The following is a 16,876-nucleotide window of genomic DNA, read 5'->3' as shown; positions in this document are numbered from 1 at the left end:
CACCAAGAGGTGCGCTTACCGGAAAAGATTCAGCATGTCTGCCCTGGTGGCAGGCTGCATCGCATCTTCCCCGGACAGGAGAGGAAATGATGTCTGCTTCACTTCCCTCTTCCTCCTGGCATTCTGTTCTATCTACATCACCCACCTAAGGGCTGGCCTATCAAATGGGCCAAGGCAGTTTCTTGATTAACCAAGGACCTTCCTCCACCTACCACAAATTCCATTCATCAATATCTCTACAGTAGGTGTTATATTATGCCTTTCAAGAGTAAAGGGGTTCTGTAAAGGCCTTACCACACTGATTTCACTCATAAGGTTTCTTTCTAGTGTGCATTCTTTTATGAATGTGAAGACTATTTTCATATTCAAAGGTCTTAACACACTGATTGGATTCATAGGGTTTCTATCCAGTATGTGATCTTTTATGCCTTTGAAGTTGACTATGATGTGCAAAGGCCTTGCCACAATGATTGCATTCATAGGGTTTCTTTCCAGTGTGTATTGTTTTATGTATTTGAAGACCACTAAGTTGGGTAAATGCCTTACCACACTGATTACATTCATAGGGTTTCTCTCCAGTATGTGTTCTTTTATGCAATTGAAGATGACTATGGCGTGCAAAGGCCTTACCACACTGATTACATTCATAGGGTTTCTCTCCAGTATGTGTTCTTTTATGCAATTTAAGAGCACTGTTGTCAGCAAAGGCCTTAGCACACTGATTACATTCATAGGGTTTCAATCCAGTATGTGTTCTTTTATGCAATTGAAGATGACTATGACGTGCAAAGGCCTTACCACACTGATTACATTCATAGGGTTTCTCTCCGGTATGTGTTCTTTTATGTTTTTGAAGAGCACTGTTGTCAACAAAGGCCTTAGCACACTGATTACATTCATAGGGTTTCAATCCAGTATGTGTTCTTTTATGCAATTGAAGATAATAATGGCGTGCAAAGGCCTTACCACACTGATTACATTCATAGGGTTTCTCTCCAGTATGTGTTCTTTTATGCAATTTAAGGGAACTATGATGTGCAAAGGTCTTACCACACTGATTACATTCATAGGGTTTCTCTCCAGTATGTATTCTTTTATGCAATTGAAGATGACTATGACGTGCAAAGGCCTTGCCACACTGATTACATTCATAGGGTTTCTCTCCAGTATGTGTTCTTTTATGCAATTGAAGATGACTATGATGTGCAAAGGCCTTAGCACACTGATTACATTCATAGGGTTTCTCTCCAGTATGTGTTCTTTTATGCACTTGAAGATCACTGCTGTCAGCAAAGGCCTTAGTACACTGATTACAATCATACGGTTTCTCTCCAGTATGTGTTCTTTTATGTTTTCGAAGAGCACTGCTGTCAGCAAAAGCCTTAGGACACTGATTACATTCATAAGGTTTCTCTCCAGTATGTATTCTTTTATGTTTTTGAAGAGCACTGTTGTCAGCAAAGGCCTTAGCACACTGATTACATTCATAGGGTTTCAATCCAGTATGTGTTCTTTTATGCAATTGAAGATGAGTATGACGTGCAAAGGCCTTACCACACTGATTACATTCATAGGGTTTCTCTCCGGTATGTGTTCTTTTATGTTTTTGAAGAGCACTGTTGTCAACAAAGGCCTTAGCACACTGATTACATTCATAGGGTTTCAATCCAGTATGTGTTCTTTTATGCAATTGAAGATAATAATGGCGTGCAAAGGCCTTACCACACTGATTACATTCATAGGGTTTCTCTCCAGTATGTGTTCTTTTATGCAATTTAAGGGAACTATGATGTGCAAAGGTCTTACCACACTGATTACATTCATAGGGTTTCTCTCCAGTGTGTGTTCTTTTATGTTTTTGAAGAGAACTGCTGTCAGCAAAGGCCTTAGCACACTGATTACATTCATAGCGTTTCAATCCAGTATGTGTTCTTTTATGCACTTGAAGATGACTACGATGTGCAAAGGCCTTACCACACTGATTACATTCATAGGGTTTCTCTCCACTATATGTCCTTTTATGTTTTTGAAGAACACTGTTGTCAGCAAAGGCCTTAGCACACGGATTACATTTATAGGATTTCTCTCCAGTATGTGTTCCTTTATGAGTTTGAAGAACACTGTTGTCAGCAAAGGCCTTAGCACACTTATTATATTCATAGGGTTTCTCTCCAGAATGTGTTCTTTTATGCCTTTGAAGATGATTGTGATGAACAAAGATTTTATCACATTGCTTAATTTTAGAGCATTTTTCTCCGGTATATGTGTTTTCATTCCTTAAAAGATGAGTGTTATAAGACAAGGCTTTAGCACAGTGAGAATATACGGAAAACGTCGCTCCAGTTTGATTTCTCTCAATCCTGCAAGAATAATTTACGCATGTAAAAGTTTCACCACATTCAATGCACTGTGAAACCTCATATCTATAGGAATTAACTTCATATTTTTTCCAATTGTAAAAAGGAATCTTTGTTTTAAATCATGTTTTGTTCACCCATTAGGGGTCATTTTGCATCTCAAAAAATATTTGTGATGATAATTTCCTTTGTGCCATGGTTTACCTTTTCATCTATACCTATATTTTTCTATTATATTTTTTACATTTTTGAAGAGAACTGCATACATTGAGTGCTTTACCAACTTTACTACATTTATAAATTTTACTATATCGTGAATCATTATACATTTGCTAAGTGAACTAAGACACCTAAAAGTATTTGCACAGACCTAGAACTCATCGTGGTTTTTTCGTAATGTTAGTTTATGTATTAACAATGATGGTAGAAAATGAATTAACTTTGTATTCTTGTATCAAATTCAACAAGTACACTCTACATAGGAACTACATTTTATCTTCTTAATTGTTCTTAAGGAAAGGTATGCTAAATATTTCCTTATCCCTATGCTCATACTCTTGTGTCAAGAGTAACATATGATATATATAGGAAAGGAAGAATAGTCAATAAATGATTTCCACATTGAATCCTCACGGTTTGACTTTCTGTTCCTCACAGACTTGTGGTATAGATATTAAGGTTTTTCCACAACATCTGCCCCTTGATCCTTGACTCCAACAGCTGCTTTCATTAAACTTAACACAGTCATAAAAACTATATGAGCAATACAAGACTTACCATGGGCTATTGATTTAGTAGAAAGTTTTGCTGCTATATTCATCATCACTGAAATGTGTATACATTTTCTGTCATGAGTAACAAGAAACAAATGGACTGGCAGATGTATAATATAGCTCTCATTGTTTAAGCTAAAATCTGTTTATTCATTGCTTCCTTGAATTTTTCTTAAATGAATGCCTTGCAAATGCAATTCATATACAGGAAATTGAGCTATATGGATTTGTGAGAATTTATTAACTATCAATTCATTTAAAGCTGTGCTTATTTACACTGTTGTTTTGTTTAAAAGTGTCATAACACATTACAAACTCATCAGAGGCACATTGTAATAAACTTGCATAAGAAAATTACCTTACATGCCTTTTACACCATTGACGATGTTCCTCAGTGTTATGGTCTTCCCAAATGTATCCTAAAATATAGTACCAGAATATGTATGTTATAGTATTTAACATTGTGAAATAATTAGCTTATTATCCTAAGAACTATGACTGTGTTGTTCACCTCATTCTCCTTCTTTCTAAATCAAATTACAGAACAACAACATAAACCAAGGAAGAGTTGTCTCCATATTTTGAAACATGAAAGAAATTTATTTTTACCGATAATAGTGAGGTTCCTGTAGGTCTCGAGCATCACATCTTTGTAGAGATTCTTCTGGGAAGCATCCAGCAAATCCCACTCTTCCTTACTGAAGTTGATATGCACATCATCATAGGTCACTGCCTTCAAAAATATACCACACATGTGTACAATGTAAGCATGACAGTGGCAACATCGGAATGCATACTTCTTTGAAAGTACAGTTGTATGATGCTGGTGTTATCCACTCTTATTCCATGACATAGACAGTCACTTTAGAATGAAATTTAAAAGGAGAGTCAATTCTTTTATTTCTGTACCCTTTGTACCACCTTATAAGAGAAATATCTATTCATAGGGAGAGAAAAACAGAAAAGATGAACAGTACATTGTATGCATGAGAATATTGTGCAAAAAAATTACTGACTACAGAAAGGAAAAAAAGATGGACAAACTGGGTGTATTGAAGTATTGTGCCTTTAACCACAACACTCAGAAAACAGAGGCGGGAATGTTTGTCTCTGAGTTGAATGCCAGTCAAGTCTAAGCAATCAGGTCCAGGAGAGATGGAAATACACATTGAGGCCCTGTTTCCATTGCAAATTGGAATGAAAAAAACAATGGGATACAAAGAACTGCAAGACTTTTATTGAACTTTCCACAAAGAATTGTTTTCACTCCAGTTAATGACTCAGAATACTCAGGCAGTATTAATGTTATGAACACATGGCATCTTGGCAATCAGAGTGATGCCCTCTGTCAATTTTTAAAATTCAAGAAATTATGAAGCTCAGCACAGCAGCATATACTTGACATAAAAAAATACCTACATTCTAGCCCCATCATCCAATAACATAAAAACTAATAGAGCCAGGAATGATGCATCCCATTAGTTACAGGAATTGGGAGCCACACAGTTACTCAGATAAGCAAATGAAACAATTAAAACAGCACGATACCAAACTTCTGAGGTCTGAATAACAACTATTTCTGCTATATTTTATGTGATTTGGAGATCGAGCCTATAATGATGTTAAAAGCATTTCAGTATAAGTAGGAAGCTGGCTGATTAATGTCAAGCACAACACAGTAGATTTATTTTTTTTTATTTTTTGGTTTTTCCAGACAGGGTTCCTCTGTGGCTTTGGAGCCTGTCCTGGAGCTAGCTCGGTAGACCAGGCTGGTCTCATACTCACAGAGATCTGCCTGCCTCTGCCTCCCGAGTGCTGGGATTAAATGCGTGCGACACCATCGCCTAGCTAACACAGTAGATTTAAATGTCAGGAAATTACTTGAGGGTATTGAGATTCATTGGATACAATGAGGAATTTCATATAGAAGGGCTTCTTCTCCTACTAAAGATCCATAGAAAATTGAGAGAAAACCACTATGGAGAGAAACTTGTTCAAATACATGATCTTTTCTGGGAAGTTGTTCATTCAGCCAAGTACATTGTGAACCCGGTTACTATTAGTTCATGGTCAACAATGGAAAAAATGCATTTAGTCATTTCAATGATTCCCATTTAATGTTGCTTGAAGAAGGATGCTTTAAAGAAATACAACACTGCCGGGCGGTGGTGGCGCACGCCTTTATCCCAGCACTCGGGAGGCAGAGGCAGGCGGATCTCTGTGAGTTCGAGACCAGCCTGGTCTACAAGAGCTAGTTCCAGGACAGGCTCCAAAACCACAGAGAAACCCTGTCTCGAAAAAAAACAAAAAAAAAAAAAAAAAAGAAATACAACACCAGCTCAGAATTCAGAAATAAATGTATACTTATTTAGGGATGTACTCAAATCAGAATCTTATGCTTGAACAGAGATCAGAATCTGAATCACACAGCCAGAAAAGAGGCCAAACTCATGCTCTACATTGGCAAGTATAGTATAAGATGCCACGCCACAATAGGCGGGAAATCTCTGGCTGTAATTCTTTCTACAGCATCTCCCCCTTTTGTATAAATAAGAGAGTTCTAAGCCCAATACAAAATTATATACAATAAGAACAATATATTCAACAATTTTCCCATCCTAACTAGTTTAATTCTTGTTTAATAAATAATTTGGACAAGTCATGAGAGCAAAGTAACTACAACTATCTAGTTTTCAACCCCATTGAATCTGAGAAGGGAAATATTACTTGATTAAGCAGGAAGTGCAATCAAGCAACTTTTCAAAATGTGCAACAGGGCTGGAGAGATGGCTCAGAGGTTAACAGCACTGACAGCTTTTCCAGAGGTCCTACGTTCAATTGCCAGCAACCACATGGTGGCTCCAAGTCATCTATGGTGAGATCTGGTGCCCTCTTCTGGCAAGCATACATGGAAGGAATGTTGTATACATAATAAATAAATAAATCTTTAAAAAAAAACAAAATGTGCAACAAATTACAGAGATAAATGGCTACCTGGGCAATCATGCAAATTCTCATTTGCAACATTGAAGGGACCAACTTTTGCTATGACCTGGAATAACTGACAGATCATTTTCAGAGGGAGGAAATTTTTCAAAACCATCTTACCCTGTCTTGTCATGATTTAACAGACTTGTTTATCCATATTCAGACACCATCTATCTTTTCAGTAGTTGAGGCATGAGCATGTTTTTGCCCAAAAGACAGTTTTGCCAAGAAAAAAAACAAGCTCCAAATGGAGTGCTTTCGGTTCTCAACATTCTCTGGGGGAATAGATCAATGCTACCAGGAGCAATAGTGCCTCACTTCAACAGAACTCTAAGTTAGTTAAATGCCATATTCTACAGTTCTTTGAAGTGGTTGAAGATTACCTATATATGCAGAATATAATCTCTACTTATCTAAAGAACCTGATTATTCTAACTATAAGTATGACAAACATAGATGACTATTGATCTATAATTTTTAATACCTATATAACTTAAAGACTAAGATTTCATATGAGAACATTATACAATATTGCAACAAATGAGGACAATGACCTCAAAATGTAAACACTGTATAGGTATCTTGATCAGTGGTAGAAATGTGCCATGCAATATGAAAAATATATATCAATATATAAAATATTTTAAGGAGAGGTAGAAGCATGAATGCATATAATATTCAATATGACTTAACATTATATCAATATAAGAATATATACAAATCACCGGGCGGTGGTAGTGCATGCCTTTAATCCCAGCACTTGGGAGGCAGAGTCAGGAGGATCTCTGTGAGTTCGAGGACAGCCTGATCTACAAGTGCTAGTTCCAGGATAGGAACCAAAAGCCACAGAGAATCCCTGTCTCGAAAAGTCAAAAAAATAAAAATCACTATTATTAGTGTGTGTAAGCTCACACTAATCTATTATTTCATCCAATTTTCGCACTTTTTTTAAAGACATCCCTGAGCCTTTAAAATTTCCCCTCCAGCCGTGCGGTGGTGGTGCATGCCTTTAATTCCAGCACTTCGGAGGCAGAGGCAGGTGGATCTCTGTCAGTTTGAGACCAGCCTGGTCTACAAGAGCTAGTTCCAGGACAGGCTCCAAAACCACAGAGCAACCCTGTCTCAAAAAACCAAAAAAATTAAAAATAAAATTTCCCCTCCAACCCACAATCCTATACCAATTATAACCAACCCCTAAATGATGTCCCTAACCCTGTGGACAAACTTTGTTGGGAGAGGAGAGGAAGTCTTTTAGAATTACTTCCAGCTGTCATGGGGGCGATGTTCTTTCTTTGGGATCCTGTGAAAATAAAATGATAGTTAAGTTCCAAGATTACTGTCTGGTATAATTGCAAATAGTCTGACTATTTGGTAAGGTTTTTCTGAGCTTCCTATAAGAAGGTAAATCCAAAACATTGTAAAAAGGGTACCATTTCAGCTTCTAAGATGGAACCATCTTGAGCATCTGGTACTCAAAACAGATCTTATAGGAGTGCTATTATCATCCTGATGTAATGATATCAACCAGGTTGACTTGTTGTTTGCCCCATCTTCTTCCTGGAAATTTAAAAATTACTGCAGGAAAATCCATTGTTCATCATGGAAAACTTAAACATCATTCATATAGACATATACAGATATACATATTCAATGGCATGTACAATAGAGACAAAAATAGAGAATTGAAAATTTTTCTGAATTCTTTTTTCTTTTGATCCCATGCTCCTGACATGAGACAGAAACTCTAAATTATTTTTAACAACATGCTTGGATTTATAGAGGGACATAGCCAGTTTCCACCACTATATACTCATAAATATACATCCACCTAAAAAAAGGCACCCAATGAAATGATAGGATAAAAGTGTAGATTGCTGAATCTGCTCTAAAAAGAATAAAGTGGCATATGCATGTATGATGAGATAAAAGGGTAGATCATTGAAATAAATTTTAAAAGTAACTACTTATTTATACATTTTACATTGATGTAGAAATGGATGCTTCCTTTTGATACAAACATGACATTATTTTTGTTAAAACATACTGTCTATGATGTTATATTCTTACTCAAGATATTTTACCTAATACAGCTCACTTAAACATGCAATGAAAATTTCTAGTCCTCAAAAGTTTTATCATAAACAAATTAGGATATAAAGTACTGCAGGTTAGTAGTTTGTTACTTATTATAATTGAAATTATAATCAAGTTAGGTATGTTTTCAACATTATACAGAATTTTATTAGATGATTCAAATGAACATACTTTAGAGAAAATGTTTGCTGAAGTAAAGCAAACTTTGTCTCCTTGGGGATTAAAATATACAGAATATTCTGAAAATATACAAGAAGGAGATTCTATTAATTATTCAGCATGTAAAATACTTTTACAAAAATTTGAGCCCTAAATTTAAAAATTAGAAAAGATTATTTGTGAAATCTTAATAATTTCAGGAAATTGCAGCAAGGCATTTACCATCTATAGTCCACTATTTGGGTAAAAAATTCAAAACAGTAATTAGAACCAACCTATAAAAGGTGACAAAGATTTAAATAGTCAAAGAGAATCATCATCTAAAGCGGAGAAAAAAATTGGTTTAGTGGAAATAAAATTATAGGACGCACATACAGATGGTTTGGATCTGAAGTTTGGTTACATTCAAGACATTTTTCTTGATACAGGGTTTCTCTGTAGCCTTGGAACGTCTACTGTTAGTAGCTCTTGTAGACCAGGCTGGCCTCAAACTCCACCTGCCTCTGCCATCCAAGTGCTGGGATTAAAGACCTCATGGTCTTCATTCTAGGCATTTTAACCTCTATGCATTCCCCTATAGGAATTTTACTGCAGAAGAAAGATATTATTTTAAAATCAATATTTTTACCATATAAACAGACAAAAATCTATAAAGTTATGTGGAAAAAAATCTGCGTTGATATTAAAAAGAAAATTGAAAATTCATCTATTAGCAAGAATTGACCAACATTAAATTATATGAATAACATCTGCATCAGCCAAGAGAAAAAGCATTTGCCCAGCTGAAAGAGTGCATTTTTTCTATTAAGATTTGGGCTAGTGCAGGCCAGCCAAGGGCACTCCTTGTTAGTGATTAGAAGCTGCTTAGCTGAGTCAGATAATGCACAGGTTTGAGCTGCCTCCAAGCACAGTGCAGGGAGGTGGGGAGCTGACTGTACTGCTTTTTGTTCTGCCTTTTGACTATATTTAGTATATATGCTGGCTGAGAAATAAACTCAGGCTGCTTTCTATTGACCTTTCATCCTCTAGGTCTAACCTATGATTCTGTCTTCATTTCTCTTAATCTGACTTTTACTAAGCCTCAGCATCCCCTCCAAGGGAAGCCCTAGGTGAATTTTGCTAGACTGATTAAATGGGGTATCCTGTCTCTGTAAGTCCACAGACTGAATGTTGTTTCTACAAAACACTCAATCCTCAGCTCCTCTCTCGTACCACCTTATATTCCTCTCTTTGTCCAGACATGTCACTTCCTATCTGCAACTCCTTAGTGATAGGATTAAAGATGTGAGACTCCAGCATTGACTCTACAACAAACTAGTGTGACTACTGGGATTAAAGCTATGTGTCAGCCTTGCCTGTGGTGTAAGGCTGGCCATGGCATCTGTTTTACTTTATGATCTTCAGGCAAGTTTTATTATTAAAATATAAATGAATAAAATTAAATAATTAGAAGCAAGCATCTGAGATCAAAAAGAGAAATGTAGAACTGTTTATCACCAAAGAGCATAAGAAATATTCTGAGGGGCTGGAGAGATGGCTCAGTGGTTAAGAGCATTGCCTGCTCTTCCAACGGTCCTGAGTTCATTTCCCAACAACCACATGGTGGCTCACAACCATCTGGAATGAGACAAACATAAAAATATATACATATACATATATATGTTTCTTAAAGAAGAATTGTATATGTGTGTGTGTTTCTTAAAGAAGACCTGTATATATGTGTGTGTGTGTGTCTGTGTATGTGTGTGTGTGTATTTCTTAAAGAAGTATTGTAAGATTCTAATCAAAATCAATTCCCGAGAAATCACTGGCCGTCATTCATCCTGTACACTCCTGTTCCCTCCTTTTTTTTTTTTTAATTGGTTTTTCGAGTAGAGACAGGGTTTCTCTGTGGTTTTGGAGCCTGTCCTGGAACTAACTCTTATAGACCAGGCTGGTCTCGAACTCACAGAGATCCGCCTGCCTCTGCCTCCCGAGTGCTGGGATCAAACGCGTGCCACCACTGCCCGGCTCCTGTTCTCTACCAATAATAGAAAATGAGTTTGGTGAAAAGGACTGTTTCACCAAAATTTACAATATTCTCTTGAAGTCTTCTGATGTTTTTACTTTACAGAAAATAGTTTTGATTACTGAAAGCATCTCATTCTCTTTTAATAAAGAAAATGATGTCTGTTAGGATCACTTACCATGTTGTTTCCTACAATTGGTGATTGAATCCAAGTCTGCACCACAGTGAGGAAATGAAATCTTTTTCAATGGAATTTCAAGAGAACAGATTTTTAAAGAATCAGTGTACATGTAAAGCAACTTGCTTTACTCCAACTGCTCTATAAGTTCCAAGCACTTTTGAAAATAAGGTTACTGATATTTTTGTGTGTTAGTGCATGACAGAGAATATCATACACACACACAGACACATACACACACAAACAGGTGACATACAGAAATGAAGGTTGCTGAATTGGGAATATTAGAGATTTGTTAACTGTAGGCCCATATTTCTGTATAGTGTAGCAGCCAAGCAAGAAAGCCATAGGCCAGGTATGAGCTGATCCTGTAGCTCATCAAACAAGCTGTCTCTGCGTAACAATAGCCAGAATGTGTAGTTCCTTTCTTCTTTTGTTAGAAATGTAGATCTCCTGAGGAGAGGTATTGGCTGAAACTGGTCAGGATGTTTGGTGCCTATTTCTTGGAAATTTGGAGAAAGTCTTTTGTTTTTTTTTTTTTTGTTTTTTTCTTTTTTGTTTTTCGAACAGGGTTTCTCTGTGGTTTTGGTTCCTCTTCTGGAACTAGCTCCTGTAGACCAGGCTGGTCTTGAACTCACAAAGATCCGCCTGCCTCTGCCTCCCAAGAGCTGGGATTAAAGGCCTATGCCACCACCGCCTGGCTTGAAGGAAGTCTTATAGACATGCTAATTCGTGGCCTGCTAGACAGCTAGCATACACTTAGGTGAGGACCTGACTAAAAGCCCATTCACCTGGTTGCCTAGGAGAAAGCCTAATGTGTTTTCCCACTCAATAAGGTGTTTGGTTAATAAACAAAAAGAGATCTTCCAGAGATCTTGCCCTACAAGGATGACCCTGTAAATTTTGTCTGATGATTCCTAGTGACTCCATTACAGTCCAGTTAGGGCAAATAATTATCTGTGTTGGACCCACAAGGGCTTCAACAATTATCCTATCAACTAGCATGTAGGTATCTGAATTCAGGTCATCCACAAAAAGAATATGTGCTGAGCCTCCTGCCCAGACACAAAAAAAGCTTTTATCCAGTAAGTCAAGTCTTTCTCAGATTAATAAAAACAAGAAAAACAAAACATAAAAAAGAAAAATAAGACCCTGATGAAGACGATCTATAAAAACTATGATGCTGTGTATGATAAGTTTTTACCATTAAATGAATACAAATAGCTTTGCCCAACAATTTATAACTGGACAACCGATAACAAACCAATATTCACAGTGGAAACACTCAAAAAGCTCAAGGGATTATGTTTTGTTTATACCAACACTTATGTAGCAAAGATTCAAACATGAAGATAGCAACAACTGGAAAAGATAGAAATGCCGGGAAATGGAAAGATGCAGGCATCAAAGATGAATTAAAGCAGTCTTTTAACATAAACTTTCCAGAAAACAATAATGACCTGATAAAATTAGAAATTTTCTGAATAAAATTGATGCAGGTCCATTATTTTAAAGATAACCAATAATATATTTAGATTACAGTCAGATTACAGAAAAAGTAGTATACATATATATACATACATAATTATATATAAATAAAAATATACATAAATATAAATTTATACATAAATAATTATGCATAAATAAAAATTTAAATAAATGAAAATACATAAATAAAAAATGTGCACAATTTTGTGAAAGAATTAAGGGGAAGGATATAAAAAGGCAAAAGCAGATGCAGAAATGTATAATCAACTTTTAATCAAAAGACCAAAGAAAACTTAGGCAAGGAAAAGTGTGGTCTTCACCAATGTTACCCAGCTACCTCTGATTATATGTGTACAGAAATTAAATAAACACAAACTGCAAAACTTTCACAAAGTTATCTCAAAGTAACACTTAAACTGTTGTTTCTGGCTGGGTGGTGGTGGCACATGCCTTTAATCCCAGCACTCTGAAGGCAGAGACAGGTGGATCTCTGTGAGTTCGAGGGCAGCCTGGTCTAAAGAGCTAGTTCCAGGACAGGCTCCAAAGCCACAGAGAAACCCTGTCTCGAAAAACCAAAAAAATAAATAAATAAAATAAAATAAACAACAACAAAACTGTTGTTTCTGACCTCCAATTAGTGATACGTCTTCCAAAGACAGAAACCTCATGATATAGTTGATCTCTTTGCAAACAGAGGAGATCTATTGTGATGGCTCTCCAGCCCCTTGTGTTTTCTTCTGGTTTCAGATAAATGCTGCTCCACTGATGCCCAATCCCAAACAACCTAGAAAAATGATTTAAGGAGCAGTGGGGGAAGCAGGTGGTTGGAGATTCGTGCCTGAGCAGTGGACCCGGGGCTTTGGGGAGCCTGAGAGGGAGAGAGCCAGGGGTGCAGGGGACCATGGGAACAGCCTTCCCAAAGAGCACTGGTCCTGTGCCCCCTCTACAGGTTCTGGGCACACCTGGGGAGTCCCTGGCAGCCAGAAGCAGGAAGAAGAGCCAGTACTACTTAAGGTGAACCCCACAGATAGGTCCCAGATATTGAGGGCCCAGAGCTAGAAGTGATCAAAGCTTCAGGGAGTCAGGGAGATAGAAGAAGAGAATGAGAAGTTAAAGGAGCTACAAAATGAGGTAGAGAAGCAGATGACTAAGAGTACAACCCCAGGCAATGCTGGCTCAGTGATCATCTCATGAGGAAAAGATGGAGGCTGATGCCAGTTCCATCTATGTTGGCAATGTGGACCATGGTGCAACAGCAGAAGAGCTGGAAGCTCACGTTCATGGCTGTGGTTCAGCCAAACATGTTACTACAGTCTGTGACAAATTCAGTGTTCTTGCCAAAGGGTTTCCCTATGTAGAATTCTTAGACAAAGAGTCAGTGAGGACTTCCCTGGCTTTAGATGATTCCCCATTTAGAGGGAGACAGATTAAGGTGATTCCCTTCAGGACAACAGATGGGTTTCCAATATGCCCAATACCGTGCATGAACTGCCAATTACAGCAGCTCCCAGTCTTGATTCTCGAAGAAAAAAAAAAGAGTTAAAAGAAAAGAAATAAAAACAGAAGATGGAAAAATATTTTTTTTAAAAATGTTATACTGTGGAAGGGGGAGAATCCCATAACTAACTGAGGAGGGACCTACTCTGTGTAGTAGGCCAGGCCCAGGGACTGGGGCAGTGGTGACAAGTTCCCTCTGGAGATTCAATATAGAAACTTCTCAAATGTGCAACCTGCTCCCTGTTTGCCTGATCCACCTCATTCTTTTGGGCCTGCTCAAGGGTAGGTGGGCATGGGTGGTAGGAGGGCATTTTTTCAACCAGAGCTCTGGAGGGCACCAATCTCTTCAGCTTGTTTCCTTCCCTCATCTTCTCCCTGCCTTTCGCAGACCCTGCCTGCCTTCTCCTGTCCTTTCAGGTCTAGGCAAAGTCTGCCTTTCTTTCCTAGTGGCTCCTGCTCTAAGATTTTCTGGTGAACTATTGTTTGCTTTTTTATTTTTCTGTCTTGAGTGTCTTTTTTTGCAGGTTTTTGTAGCAGAAAGAACTCACTCCAGGGGATTCAGTGTGAATTACACTTTCCCTTGGAGAAATACACTACTTTGTTTTGGGAAGTTTTGCAGTGTATTTTTGTTGTTGTTGTTGTTGTTCAAGGAGGAGGAAGCTGGATTTTGTTTATTTTTTTAACTCATTTAAAAGGAATGGGTTTAGGCTGGGCGGTGTTGGTGCATGCCTTTAATCCCAGCACTGGGTGGGCAGAGGCAGACCGATTTCTGTGAGTTCGAGACCAGCTTGGTCTACAAGAGCTAGTTCCAGGACAGGCTCCAAAACCAGAGAAACCCTGTCTTGAAAAACAAAAAAAAAAAATAAAAGAGGATGGGTTTTTTTTAAAAAACTGTGTCATGAAGAAACTTGTTTATGTAAAGAAAGAAATATAATTTAAAATTTATTTTCTCCTACATGGATTATGTTCCAAAATGTGAATTATGCTCTATCTACCTGACCAACACAATGCACTTCTGAGAAATTTCTGCAGATCACAAACTCCTTTGTCCCCTGGAACTAAGCTTCACTGGATCACACCTTTGCAGCTAGTGGCAGGATCACATTAAAAGCATTCTAATCATGCATCGCTAGAAGATCAATATCATCATTTCCTACCAGTTCCTAAACTATTTGTAATCTTTATAAAACAAATTTGAAATTGCAATGCAATACTGACAACTTCTGGAATCTAGATCTTCAGTTTTCTAATCTCTCTTCCCACTGCACACCGAGAGCAGTGTCCATGTGTATACTCTGGACAATCAGCATCATATCCTGAATTTCCAGAGACTCCCCTGCCCCAATAAATTCATATACAGGGAGGCTCAGAGGATAAGGGCCACTCCCAACATAAACCACATGGACCAACATAACTGCAGTCTTGCTCAGGATCAGTCCAAGTCACAGCAGACATGACAGTTCAACAGATCTGAACACCCAACACTCAGCACGGTATAGCTTGTGATCTTCCTTACTACTCCTTACAGCAGAGGCAGAAAAGAATCATGGAAAGAACCCACAAACTGTCTGCCACTAGTACTCCTGATTTCTAACCCTTCCCAGAATTCCTCACAGGCTAGGGCCACCCAGGTGGGCCTCACAATATGAGCAGCTCCTCTATCAGAGATCAAATGACTCAGACAGAACAGTCCTTCCAGTTCTGCGCTCCCTGCCCAGCAGACAGGGACCTAGTTTAGAAAGACTGTATTTAGTACACCTTATTCCACTCTCCTACACCACATCCTGTTTCTCATCCAAAGCACAGGGTCCTTTCTGTGCACATTCCATTGTACACTCACTTTCCAGTGCAGCCATCCCACTGCCTCAGAGATGGCAAATCCTGCAGACAAACACAGGTCACATTCATAAAGTAAACACTGTTCCTGTGTAACTGTGTTTATTTTGTAACTTTTGTTAGACAAAAACAGACCATGAATTAGAAAACAATCAGGATCATGTTAGGGCTTGGAGGGAGCAAAGACAATGTGAATATCATGTAGTTTTAATCTCAAAAATTATTTTGAATAGTTGAAACAAGCTAAAAGCCATGTCCTCCAGAGACTAGGGATTTGTATTAGAGCACAATATATATTTCTCATGTATTTTCCCTAAAGATGAAGATCTTATTCCAGAAAAGTAAAGGTCCTCTTAAGCAGGGACACAACATTTTACCCAGATCATCTATTTTGGATAACTACTGTAAATATCACACATTAGGTTTCAAGATAAGGTCAGTCCATACACAGATTGCCATTGTCTGTGGACTGCTAAAAATGGTCAATCAGGATAACAATACAGCATCACAATTGACTACCTGATTCCACATAAGTAATCTCAGTCGAAAGAGGAAAGCTCTCACCCTCAGGCTAACCTCTCACTTCCTGTGTCTCCACCAGCTACAAAGTTGGTCAATGAGTTCAATTCTTATAACAATCCCTCTAGATTTCTATGTTCCCAGTAAAAGTCAGAAAGATCAACAGACACTCATTAACTGCTCTATTTTTCTTTCTAACTGACTAGTGAAGGACAAACCTGGAAGGAGTTGCAGGACTGTCCTCCCAGAACTGGGCAGCAGAGGCAGAATTAGGTGTTCAAAATAATTCTCAATTTTTTTTTTCGAGATAGTGTTTCTCTGTAGATTTGGTGAGTATCCTGGAACTAGCTCTTTTAGACCAGGCTGGCGTCGAACTCCCGGAGATCTGCCTGCCTCTGCCTCCCAAGGGCTGGTATTAAAGGTGTGTGCCACCACCGACTGGCAAAATAATTCTCAATTAAACAGCATGAGGCAAGCCTAATGTATAATAGACATTGATCTACATAGAAATCAACATAACTTGAAAGAAATGAAATGAAACTATTAATGACTTAGAAACATTGGATAACAGAAACAAATAGAGATAAGAGCAGCAATACACTTAAGGAAAGTATTTGAGCCGGGCAGTGGTGTCGCACGCCTTTAATCCCAGCACTCGGGAGGCAGAGGCAGGCGGATCTCTGTGAGTCTGAGGCTTGCCTGGTCTACAAGAACTAGTACCAGGACAGGAACCAAAAGCTATGGAGAAACCCTGTCCGGAAAATCCAAAAAAAAAAAAAAAAAAAAAAACAAAAGAAAAAGAAAAAGAAAAAAAGAAAGTATTTGAAAATGATACCAAAAAGTGATTTTTAAAGTCATCATAATAATGCACTTTTAGATGGGCAGTGTGACTCAGGCCTTTAATCCCAGCACTCAAGAAGCAGAAGCAGGCAGATCATTGTTACTTTGAGGCCCACCTGGTCTACAAGAGCTAGTTCTA

At 37.9% G+C, this 16,876-nt stretch overlaps 1 protein-coding gene across 2 annotated transcripts; it reads right to left on the bottom strand.

The window, feature by feature from the left end:
* Nucleotides 1–403: 403 nt before the first annotated feature.
* Nucleotides 404–3,773, bottom strand: LOC142839963 (uncharacterized). 2 transcript variants are annotated; one of them, XM_075956409.1, is made up of 4 exons: nt 3,740–3,773; nt 3,489–3,549; nt 1,466–2,192; nt 404–1,297 (listed from the first exon to the last, which is right to left on the bottom strand). In XM_075956409.1, the coding sequence occupies exons 1-4, from the start codon at nt 3,771–3,773 to the stop codon at nt 404–406; spliced, it is 1,716 nt and encodes a 571-aa protein (XP_075812524.1). The 2 variants fall into 2 exon arrangements, with proteins under 2 accessions (XP_075812524.1, XP_075812522.1); XM_075956407.1 differs by having other exon boundaries at nt 404–2,192.
* Nucleotides 3,774–16,876: the final 13,103 nt, after the last annotated feature.

The sequence above is a fragment of the Microtus pennsylvanicus genome, chromosome 22 (genome assembly GCF_037038515.1).
Source record: "Microtus pennsylvanicus isolate mMicPen1 chromosome 22, mMicPen1.hap1, whole genome shotgun sequence".
In the NCBI taxonomy this organism is placed as follows: domain Eukaryota; kingdom Metazoa; phylum Chordata; class Mammalia; order Rodentia; family Cricetidae; genus Microtus; species Microtus pennsylvanicus.
This window is presented reverse-complemented; position numbering and strand designations above follow the sequence as displayed.

What these genes read in the sequence shown, in the direction of transcription:
- LOC142839963 (XM_075956407.1), bottom strand. Translation starts at nt 3,773, where the DNA reads ATGCTCGAGACCTACAGGAACCTCACTATTATCG. An exon ending in CAGGAACCTCACTATTATCG is followed by an intron (nt 3,550 to 3,739) that starts GTAAAAATAAAT and finishes ACTATATTTTAG; the next exon opens with GATACATTTGGGAAGACCAT. An exon ending in TGGTGTAAAAGGCATGTAAG is followed by an intron (nt 2,193 to 3,488) that starts GTAATTTTCTTA and finishes TCATCTTCAAAG; the next exon opens with GCATAAAAGAACACATTCTG.